Below are 12079 nucleotides of genomic sequence, written 5' to 3'. Positions count from 1 at the left end.
AACAGCAGTAAGCGCTGTGCTGGTACGGGAAGAAGATAAAAAACAACTTCCAGTCTACTACGTGAGCAAATCACTTCTAGACGCAGAGACCCGATACAGCCAGTTAGAAAAACTTGCCCTTGCACTGGTAACTGCTGCTCGTAAACTCAGACCTTATTTCCAGTGTCACTCAATAGTGGTCGTTACGACATTTTCTCTAAAGAATGTCCTCCACAAACCTGAACTTTCTGGACGTCTCACCAAGTGGGCAGTGGAGCTGAGTGAGTATGACATTTCATACCAACCAAGGACCGCCATCAAATCACAGGTATTAGCTGATTTCCTTGTTGATTTTTCACCTAACATACTAATGCAGGCAAAGAAAGAGTTGTTTTGCTTAACCGACAAAAGCGAACAGAAGTGGAACCTATCAGTAGATGGTTCAAGCAACATGAACGGTGTAGGGTTGGGGATAGCTCTGACTTCTCCCGAAGGAGATCTAATACAACGAGCTATCCGTTGTGCGTTCAAAGCAACAAACAATGAAGCTGAGTACGAGGCACTTATAGCTGGACTTACACTTGCAAAAGAAATGGGAATCCAGAGATTAGACGTTAAGTCAGACTCCCAACTCATTGTCAACCAGTTACAGGGAACTTATCAAGCACGTGACGCCAAGATGACTGCATACCTTGCTCACGTAAAAGAGTTACAAACTTCCTTCAAAGAAATGAACATAACACAGATACCTCGTCTAGAGAATGGACACGCTGACGCGCTCGCTAACCTCGGTTCTTCAATTCAAACAAAGGTAACTCAAAATATTCCACTAGTTTTGCTCGAGTGGCCAGCAATGTGGAAAAATCCTACTTCAGAGGTAGCCGCTACGGATCAAATCGATAGCTGGATGAATCCCTTGATTCGATACTTGGAAAATGACGAGTTACCAGAAGACAAAGGAGAAGCGAGAAAGATTCGTGCTAAAGCTGCCCGATACACCATCCTAGATGGCCAACTACTCAAGAGGTCATACTCAGGACCTTATCTCAAGTGTATCACCCCACAAGAAGCCAGGTACGTCCTCACTGAATTACATGCAGGAGAATGTGGGAATCATTCCGGAGGACGCAGTCTGACAACTAGAGTACTCACTGCCGGGTACTATTGGCCAACTATGAGGTCAGATTGCATTGACTTCGTAAAAAAGTGTGATAGTTGTCAGCGCTTCGCACCCACATCTCATTTCCCCCCAGAACGTCTCAACTCAATACTATCTCCTTGGCCATTCATGAAATGAGGGATGGACATAGTAGGAAAACTTCCTACAGCACCTGGACAACGGGTGTACATGTTAGCTGTGACGGACTACTTCACCAAATGGATTGATGCAGAAGCATTCCACCAAGTTCGAGATAGAGAGGTAAAAAGTTTTATTTGGAAGAATGTCATTTGCAGGTTTGGCGTTCCAAAAGAAATTGTGACCGACAACGGTTCGCAATTCATTAGTTTCGACTTTCAAGATTTTTGCAAAGAATGGGGGATCAAACTAAACTTCTCAACTCCGAGATACCCCCAAGCAAATGGACAAGCTGAATCTTCCAACAAAACAATCATGAACGCAATAAAGAAACGATTGAAGAAAGCCAAAGGCGCCTGGGCAGATGAACTACCAGGAGTCTTATGGGCGTACAGAACCACTGTTCGAACTCCAACAGGAGAAACTCCTTTCTCACTCGCTTATGGCTCAGAAGCCGTCATACCAGCAGAAGCAGGACTTCCTTCTACCCGTTACCAATGGACGGAAGAAGAAAGTAACTGGCAACAACTCAATCACAATCTCGACACGCTCGATGAAATTCGTGATATGGCAGCCATTAGAAATGCAGCTTACCAACAGAAAGTAGCACGTCATTACAACAGAAACATACGAGCTCGAACGTTTAAGGTAGGAGATTGGGTACTTCGAAAGGTGTTCCAGAACACCAAAGAAAGCGGCGCTGGAAAACTTGCACCCACTTGGGAAGGCCCGTATCAGATCACTAAAGTGGTAGGACAAGGCGCGTATAAAATTCAAGCACAAGATGGACGTGACATAAACAACAGTTGGAATGCAGTGCATCTCAAACTGTATCATTTCTAAACTCTATTGTTACTTCTTTGTTTTCTCTCCTACTTGTACATGTACTGACTTAGGCATCGGAGAGTCGGTGGGATTTCCACCGACTATAGCCCCTCAACGGAAATTGTGCAGGTAAAAACATCTTCACACCAGTACACGTTTCACGCTCACAAGAACATGTCGAGAGGAAATGGGAAGTAGTTTTCGCACTCTAAACTCAAATATTCCATCTTTCGCTTCTCTTTTAGTACTTGACTAACTTGAGCGTCGGAGGGTCAATGGCTATGCCATTAACCACTTGTTTCTTCCCCCACAGGAAATCGAAGACACCTCTTGCCGAAGGTTAACACAGCCTAAGTCCAGCACAAAGTTCAGTACTACACTTAGGCTGGGGAGAGCACACTCATGATGTATTTTCACAGGACAAAGAGATGTGGGAAAAAACAAGCATGAACGACGAAGCAATTAAATGCACGTAAAGACGTGGGAAGAAGCAACAGTTGAAGAAGCAATAAAATGCACATACAAACATGTGAAGAAGCAACATTGCACGTAAAGACATATGAAGAAGCAACAGATGAAGAACCAATAAAAACGCATGAAAAGACAACACAAACCAGGTGTGAATGTACAACAAACTCAACTAAAAGACAATCCGTTTGTCTGTCTACATTCGCAAGCATCGACAAAGTGGCAACCCGATTGCTCATTTTCTTTACATATACTTAGCAACCCGATTGCTCATCTGTTTTACATGTACTCGGCAACCCGATTGCTACCCTTCCTGTAAAAGGGTTACATACGACAACCCGATTGTCTTGTACTCGTACTAATGTACGAAATCTTCACACGTATCAATAAAGAATTTCCTGAGGTATTAATTCACTTAAAATCTAAGTCTCTTACTTCTGCTTGTCTTTTTACATGCACAAAATACTTGCACAGATTCGGCATGCTCCACATCTATAAAACATAAGTCAACACGACTTATAAAAGACAACCCGTTTGCTCATACAAAGAACGTTCACACCTTGTGTGCACAGTATCAAAGGGAAAACACACTCAGGAATGCCTCACACGAGTACAAGACAGACTAACTGAAAATCGCGTGCAAAATGGAGGCATGTACGAAATAAAGACACTTACGAATCAAGAACGCGTATAGGCGAGTCACGTTAAATTGAGGTATATTCCGTACTACTTACAGGATTGAGTAATTTTTTCTCCTGTGCACAGATACACGTCGGAGATTTTACACGCATCCTCCTCATGAGTGCGTCTACACACCTCCACCTCACAAGTTTACGTGTACAACTACGCGTATTACAAAGCTTTACATGTACACCCACACGAGCTACTAATTTACGTGTACTCCTACATGCTTCACCGGTTCACTCGCGTGCCAGTACGAATTACAAGTTTACTTGTACTACAACTACTACCAGTTTGCGTGTACATTTACAACTACTCCTAGTTTACACAACAGCTACAGGTTTCCGTGTATCCCTATAACTACTACGAGTGGATGCATGCGCCTATTACAAGTTCACATGCGTACGGGAAATTTCATACAAGCACTAATATGGAAGAACATGCTGATCGGTAAGACAAACGAAAAATAGCAAGTTCCATACGACGAAAACAGATCAAAGGATCGAAATTTCAAAAAATGGAAAAATGACTTACTTGTTGAGAATTGGTATGAAGATCACGAAGAATGCGAAGAACAGGAGAAAACCGCTTCTAGAAATCCAGAGCTCTAAAGAAATTTCACAACAATGAACTTCAAAGGCCTAAGGATCCCTTTTATAGGGCTCCCAACCCCTGATCAAAGGGCCACATCGACTCATGGGTCACATCGCCACATGGCAAGATCCTGATGATCCATGACATAAACGCCACCTGGGCGTCCACATGGCACTACTCCGCCAAGTCACCAAATTCGGTTACCCCGAAAAAAGAACTCCCGGCGTCGTACCTCGGCAACAGTGGACTCTCCACGCTGCCCCGACAGCATGAAAGTGGTCTCCACGCTGCCCCGGCAGCGTGGGAAGCCTCCGCGCTGCCCCGACAGCGGGGGAAGCCTCCGCGCTGCTCCACGCTGCCCAGGCAGCGTGGGAAAGACCCTCGAAGCGCCTCGATTCAAGCGAACCTTCGACGCGGTCCGATAACGCGAGGGACATCTCGAAACCTGCCCGACGACGGGGAAGGTCCCCTGGACTTCTCCTCCCAAGCAGGGCTGCAACGTTGTTATCTGGTTCACACACCTGACACAGAAATCATCTAACCAACGGGACCGCCCTCGTTCCTTCTTCCTCATCTACTCTCCAAGGAAATAGACCATTTACTTAGAGAGTGGGGGACAAACTGTGTTGACCAAAAACTACACCTGGGCCCTCGACGATAAAATGTCCATCGGGACGTCAAGCCCAACCCGGCTCGCTTGTCCTTGTTTGGGCCCAGCCCAGAAGTCTCTTAATGGGTACTCGTCAACTAGACCCTAAAACTCGTGTCAAGGCCCAATCACGTGCAAAGAGTTCCCACGTGCACAAAGCTCCACACGCCCGAATCTCCACACGTCTGGCGCTCGACACGTCTATATCTCCACGTACCACGTGTAAGAGATTATTTAATGAAGAGATACTCTACATGTCAAATATATCCATAATGACAAAGATATCAGACTTGGTCAACGTAACCCCAGCAACGAATATTCCCCCATTATTGACATGCATAACATGGTAACGTCTCACATAAATGTGAGACCATGCACATGCACAATCAGAGTAGTTGCCAGAGAACATGCACAACCGTTGTGCATGTACAGCCAGCGTACACGTCATTATATCCCAGGTATCTTGACATGCATTTACTCCGTAACGGTCAGCCTTTACTCCTCCCAACGGATCACTCCTCAAGCCTATATAAAGAGGAGCACTTTCATTTCTCAGATCATCGAATACAGAGCAAAGCAACCCATACTACTTCTTCTCCTCCACTCGCCCTCTGTTCTTCGATTATTCTTGAGACGTTTGCATACAAGTTCACCTGGTTCTGGTCGTGGACACTACTAGACGCCTCAAAGGTGTTAAAGCTTATCCTTGCTCGACGCTTCCGGCTCGACGCTTCTTGCTCGACGCTTCCTGCTCGACGCTTCCGGCTCGACGCTTCCAGACGTCTTCGAGGAGATCACAACCTTCTTCTTGCTCGACGCTTCTGGTAACATCTACTCTCGTACTTCTGATCATTTGACTCCCGTATATTCGAACTCCGGTCATTTTACGAGCCTAGCCACTCCCCGATAAGACATCAACGGTTATACCCTCGGCTTTTCGTTTATTATCCACTGTAATACTTTGCTGACTTGACCGTCGGAGGGCCCTTGTCAGGCACCATCCCGGTGTCCCCCAAGCCTTCACGGGTTTGTTTGTGTCTGTTCATCTTCTTTTGCAGGTTTCTTTCACACGTTGCTGGTGCCCATCAATCAAGAACTCGACGTTTGGAATTCCAGAAGACGTTTCCGCTACCGACCTTCTGACTTCCGACCCGTAGACTTCTCACCGTCTACATCCATATTTTGGGAAGATTGGATCATAAACCTTTTTTGAACATTATTTTGGTCTATATACCCATGGACTCTATTTATTATTCTTTTGTTTGTTTTAGCATGCCATGATCATTGCAAATGATGTTTTCCATACTAATTTTAATTAACAATGCTAAAATTTTAACTAAAAATAAAAAATTAGATCTAAAATATAAGTTATAAAAAATATTAATATTATTTAAAGCTTAATATTATTTAAAGCCTATACTGTACCAATATAATAAGCAAAAAAAGTGTGATACAAAAAAGCTAGTATAACACCGATAAAATTCAGCAATGGAAACAATTAGAAGAGGAAACTACTACTTTATATGCTAAAATTCTTTGGTTTATCTGGAAAGTTAGGTGCGAGAATTGCTTCAACTCTAAAAATCAATCACCAATGCAGATGATCAATCATATCAACAATACGTCCACCACACCACTCAAAATTGAATCATTAATGACAAATAAGTGCAGGAAAAAAAACCAAAGCAACAACAATGGAGACCTCCGTCGACACCATTTCTCAAAATTAATGTTGATGCCTCTTTTATGCAACTTACAGAACCAGCTGGAATAGGGTGTATCATCCATGATGAAAAATCAAATTTTATCATAGCCATAGCAGATTCAGTCAGAGGACAAAATTCAGAAGAATGTGAAAGCTTAGCCATACACTACGGCATCCTATGGGCAATCCAACTTCGAATCCAACACGTTTACATTGAAAACGACAATCAAAATATCATCAAATTCATCAATGAACAGAGTGTCGGTTTACACTGGCAGTCCAGACATATCATCTCACAGTGTCTAGATCTCCAGAACCAGTTCTCATACATCATTTTCTCGTATGCTCCCAGGGAATGCATCGCTAAAGCAGATGCACATGCTGAATTGGGAAGAGATAATTATCAGAAAAAAATGTGGAATGTAGTACCTTCTTTTATTTCCGTTTTAAGTTAGTAGGCTTTGTATTAATATTGTGGTTTTTAGTTAACATATCTCAAAAAAAAAACACCGATAATAATTATCAATTTTTTTTTTTCTTAAAAGAAATAATATCAAGAGAGACATTAAACATTCATTATTAGAAGGTGATAAGATATTAGCAATTTGTTCAACGAAATTCCTGATGGTCAAACTCAACTCAAATAAACGAATGACAAAAGAAAATCAAGAGAAGGAAAATAAGAAACAAAAAGAAAGTAGAAGAGAGAGGGAGCAAAAAATTTAAAAGAAAAGGTAGGAGAGAGGAGTCAGACTCATGAGAATAGACAGTGGCGAAGCCAGATTTTATTTTATTTATTTTTTCCTGGGGCACTTTAAAAAAAGAAACACCTAAATAAATAAATCAAACAATATCTATTAACACATTATGTTTTAATTTACCGTATTAAATACCTTCTGGATCGACTCAATAAAAAAAATCGTTCGTCTTACACTATGGTTTATCATATTTAAAAAACGACAATTTTGGACTAAATTTTTCTTCCAATCAACTTATTGTTATTTAATCTTCTTTGAATGATCTTAAGAAATACGTAGGTAAATTTGGTTACGTTTTTAATTATATTTGTAAAGTACTTTAGTTAAATTTTTTGAAGAAATAGAATCTTACAAATATTTCATATAGAAATATAATTCAAAGGGAAGCAAAAAAACAACACTTAGTTTTTAGTGGACAAAATTTACACTGTGATCGAAATTCTATTTCAAGTTTGGCCCCAAAGCAGCTGTCTAGAAATTTACCAAACACAATTATTTATTAATTAGGCGTAGAATAACCACTTTAGATTGGGAAAAATAGCTTCAAAGAGTTTATGGGATGTTGGTGGTGGCGGAAAAAAAATGAGGGTGAAGGAGAAAGACTAGACATATGAGATGATAGTGAGGGTAGAGATGGTGGTGACAACAGTGGTGGTGGTTGTGGTGAAGATGTAAAATGTGTAATTCCTATCTAGCTCCTAATATTTGACCAGTTTCAACTTCAGCACCCTGTTAACGAATTCCTTGAGAAAATGTTTGCAATCTTATTTTCATTAAAATTTACCCTCCCCCTATTTTCTAATTACTCTCTCTCTCTCGTCTTCTCTTTTTTGGTGGAGGTCGTGAAAAGTAGACAAACACAAAAACTCTATCGAAGGGAAGAAACACCCTTATCAGAGCTGTCCTCTTCCAAACTTCTCCTTGTAGAAATTCACGGTAATGTGATAATTGAAGATAGATGAACATAAATAAAGGACACCATATTTAACGAGGTTTAGAAATTTACGAAAACATCTTCGGAGAAAGCCAGAATGGCTACATACTTTATTAACCACAATTGTGGTGATTCGTTATAATGATCGATTAGTAATCGAATGCTTTAATCCTTAGAACCCTTTCTTATTTATAGAAAAATTAGGGTCATGGTTTCCTAGTTTCTCTTAACTAAACTAAGAAACAATATAAAATATATCTAATAATAATATTAGATATATTACAAGAAATATTCTAAATATATGAAACTGAATATTCTTGATATTCACATATCTTCAAATATCTTGGAATAGTCTTGATCATTAGATCTCCTCATCTCGATTCGTCTCTTATATCACGTGTTTACACACGTATCTCAACACCCTCCCGCAAGTCGGAACACAAAATTTTTGAAGTGACCGACTTGAAGAAATGAGTGAAATAATCACATCCAAAAACTTCTTCACACTCTTCTTGAAAACCTCATTAGCCATAACTGATAACATAATGTCATCTTCTACCCGGTGTTCTCGGTTTGGAATTGAGAACAATAAACACAAGAGAATTTTGTAAAAGTCGAACAAATCAACAAAGTAACTGGAAATAGAATCACAACGAAAGAAAATGGTTGGAAAGAGGGGAACTTCTTCACACTTGAGAAGTTCAAATGAAGATATCAGAACAAGAGATTCAAACCAGGATAAATTGATTTTGGTTTAGTCTTGTCTGAATCGATCTTCATGAAGAAGAGGAAGACTTCTCATAGATAATAACAATCGCCTTGACTCTGGTACCATGTAGAAATTCACGGTAATGTGATAATTCGAGATAAATGAACATAAATAAATGACACCATATTTAACGAGGTTTAGAAATTCACGACCACATCCTCGGGAAAAGCCAGAATGGCTACATACTTTATTAACCACAATTGTGGTGATTCGGTACAATGATTGTTTAGTAATCGAATGCTTTAATCCTTAGAACCCTTTCTTATTTATAGAGAAATTAGGGTCAGGGTTTCCTAGTTTCTCCTAACTAAACTAAGAAACAATATAAAATATATCAAATAATAATATTAGATATATTACAAGAAATATTCTAAATATATGAAACTGAATATTCTTTATCTTCACATATCTTCAAATATCTTGGAATAGTCATGATCGTCAGATCTCCTCATCTCGATTTGTCTCTTATATCACGTGTTTACACACGTATCTCAACACTCCTTAGTTAGGGGTTGTGATAATTATTGGAGTCGGTACGATGCCAAAGGAAATTTTTAATGTCTGGATTTCACTTTTGTAGAAGGAGAAATAGAGGTGGCCGTGGTGGTGGTGGTGGAAATCCTAAGAGGGGGCTCATTGGGTGTGGTGGAAGTTGAAGTCTTTTACTACTAACTAACTTCCTTGATTGTGGAATCCAAGAATCAAGAAACCAACGGTTTTTTGAATTTCCCGGGTATCACAATCTTGTGTAATGAGGAATGAACAATCTTGATGTACCACCAATAGTTGGTTGCCACGTGTCCTGATTCTAGTGGCCTAGTTTGCTTAGTCAAAGATGCTGGTGGTGTTATTAGAGAAAGCACAGTAAAATGAGGTAAACTAGCCCTATCAACTAGTGAAACAGATTTCTTCCTATGATGGATTAAAGATTCATTTATGCGATTAGGATCGTGTGTCTGATAACTCTGAACTCAATCTCTTCGAATCGTGTCAGTATTAATTTCAATATTAGACTCATTACACATTGTGACAATAAGTTTGATTGTCTCTATTTTTGTTTTAAACTAAAAACACATGAGATATGCTAATGGCATTGTAATCTTCAAAAGTAACAGAAAATAATGATTCAAACTTTGAACTCAATCTATTAAGATCGTGTCTAATAACTCTGAACTCAATCTATTAAGATCGTGTCAGTATTAATTTCAATATTAGACACGTTGCAGTAAAACGTAGAACGTTTCTAGATGGTCAACTTAGAATCTTTAGAGTCTTACTCATAAGAATCTAAGTCTCCTTCTCCAAAAAAAAAATCAAATCTTTGGTTTCAAATCTAATGGATTTCCTTGGTAAGTTTGTGAATAAATATGGGTAGGGGCACTAATGTATGACCATCTTTCCTTTTCATCTCTCTCTCTAGCTACTTTCATTTCCTGTTCAACCCATGCTTCAACATGTAAGTAAATTGCTTCAACTCTTCTTCATAAACCCTAAACCCTGCAATGTTTAGTAATTGATAATAATGCCCTAATCTCATTTCAGGTCAACTATACTCTGCTTCACTAGTTTTTCGGTAAAAAATGTACCCGTCTCTCGCATGTTTGATGTTTAACAGTAGGCATAGAAGGAATAGCGCCTTAAGATCGATTTGTTCTAAAATCAAGATCCTACTACAAAAGAAAAAGGAGATGGATAATGTAAGAGGAGATGATACAGATCATATAAGTCGAATGCCCAACGAAATTTTAGTACACATTCTTACTTTACTTCCTAGTGAGGAGGCAGTTTTGATGAGTATCGTGTCGAAAAGATGGAAATCCGTATGGATTGAATTTCCTATTCTAGACCTAGATTTTATCTCTTTCTCCAAAAGATATGATAAGCTTAGCTTGGAGGATCGAAAATGTATGTTTCTTGAGCTTGTCGAATATGTGTTTTTTCATAGTGAGATCAAAAAATTTCACAAACTCCGACTTGGTTTTGACATGTTTGTGTTCAGAGTTGATTCTCATCAAATCCGTCAGTTTATTAAATTTGCTATGGTAAGCAATTGTTCAGCACTTGATTTAGACTTTTCGAATAAAACCGAAGGGCTTATCCAGAGATCCACCTACACTTTACCTCAATCTTCTTTCCGAAATGAATCACTCACCGAGCTGAAGTTAAGCAACTGTAAGTTTATATCCTCTATGTACGAGGATTTCGTGTCCCTTAAGACTGCAATTATGAAGAAAGTAGTACTACTTGGAGACTCAGTTTACCATTTCATCTCGAATTCTCCTTGCCTTGAAGAATTACAACTAATTAAATGTCCTATTTCCCCTTTTCTTTGTCTCCATCACCCAAGATCGAAACTCAAGTCTTTCGTGTTGGAATTGTGCTACAATGGCAAAGATGATGTTAAGTGGATTGAAATCAACATTCCAGCTCTTTCACAATTTAAATTTGCAGGGATTTTGCCTCAACATTTCTCTATCATCACTGGAGAGAATCTTATTGAAGCTGAACTTGACCTCCATGATCACGAATTTCAAGAGATGCATCTCAAAGACATTCTTAAGAATCTCAGTCGTGTCAAGATTTTAACACTATGTAGCTCGTGTATTGAGGTATATTGATCTTTTTGACATGTTTGAATCTAATGTTCTACAATCATTTTCCTAAGGAGAGATGCTAGAATCACAAAAGATTTTGACAAAAAAAAATTCCCAGCTGATGTGGCGGTTGTGATTTTCATCTCTCAACGGCCTAGATTTGGTCAAAGTTTGAAACCACACCCGCCACATCAGCTTGGAACCTTTTTTTGTTCAAAATCTTTTGTAACTTTATCATTTCCCATATTTTAAGTATTGTTAGAGTCTTAGCCGGTGTTCTTTTTTTTGTATGAATATGACTCGTCTGAATCTTCCAAATATGAATAGGCTGAGTCGAACTTGTTATGGTCAGGGGCACAATAGTTATTTCATAAAACTGACTCAAATTAATTCTTTTCTTTTTCTCGACTATGAAGCTTCTAAGTGCAAATGGTGTGATAGTAATGCCTACTACTTTCAAGAACTTGAGGCATTTAACGATAAAACCATGCCCAGAAGATAGCGGTTCTCTCAATATATCGGGCTTATTAAGGAGTGCTCCTTACTTAGAGACTCTCTCAATACATTTTGATCAAGTTCTTGTGAGTATCAATTCAACCTGCGAACTTCGGATTTTCATTTTTTGCCACATTCAACGATTTATCCTTTGAGAAAATTTGATGGGGTTTTGCAGGAGTTTGAGGATTATATAAAATTCAACGATGACGATGAGACAATTTGGAAACCCGATTTTCTTCCTCCCAATTTTGTAAGTCATCTTAAGAAAGTCGAGATAAGGGGTTTTTATGGCGAAGCAAATGAAATGGAGCTTGTAAACTTATGCTAA

General features: G+C 39.2%; 2 protein-coding genes across 2 annotated transcripts; both read left to right on the top strand.

The window, feature by feature from the left end:
* Positions 1 to 571: 571 nt before the first annotated feature.
* On the top strand, positions 572 to 1276 carry LOC147560406 (uncharacterized). Its single transcript, XM_086659269.1, has one exon. The coding sequence runs from the start codon at positions 572 to 574 to the stop codon at positions 1274 to 1276; it is 705 nt and encodes a 234-aa protein (XP_086515395.1).
* A 9071-nt stretch (positions 1277 to 10347) lies between these two features.
* Positions 10348 to 12079, top strand: LOC147560405 (putative F-box/LRR-repeat protein At3g58920). The gene is made up of 3 exons (XM_086659267.1): positions 10348 to 11268; positions 11670 to 11834; positions 11927 to 12079. The coding sequence occupies exons 1-3, from the start codon at positions 10348 to 10350 to the stop codon at positions 12077 to 12079; spliced, it is 1239 nt and encodes a 412-aa protein (XP_086515393.1).

The sequence above is a fragment of the Eschscholzia californica genome, unplaced genomic scaffold (assembly GCF_041429995.1).
Source record: "Eschscholzia californica isolate CP2 unplaced genomic scaffold, dmEscCali1.0.p SCAF_2, whole genome shotgun sequence".
In the NCBI taxonomy this organism is placed as follows: Eukaryota; Viridiplantae; Streptophyta; class Magnoliopsida; order Ranunculales; family Papaveraceae; genus Eschscholzia; species Eschscholzia californica.
Note: the sequence above shows the minus strand (reverse complement) of the source record. Positions and strands in the feature narration are given on the sequence as shown.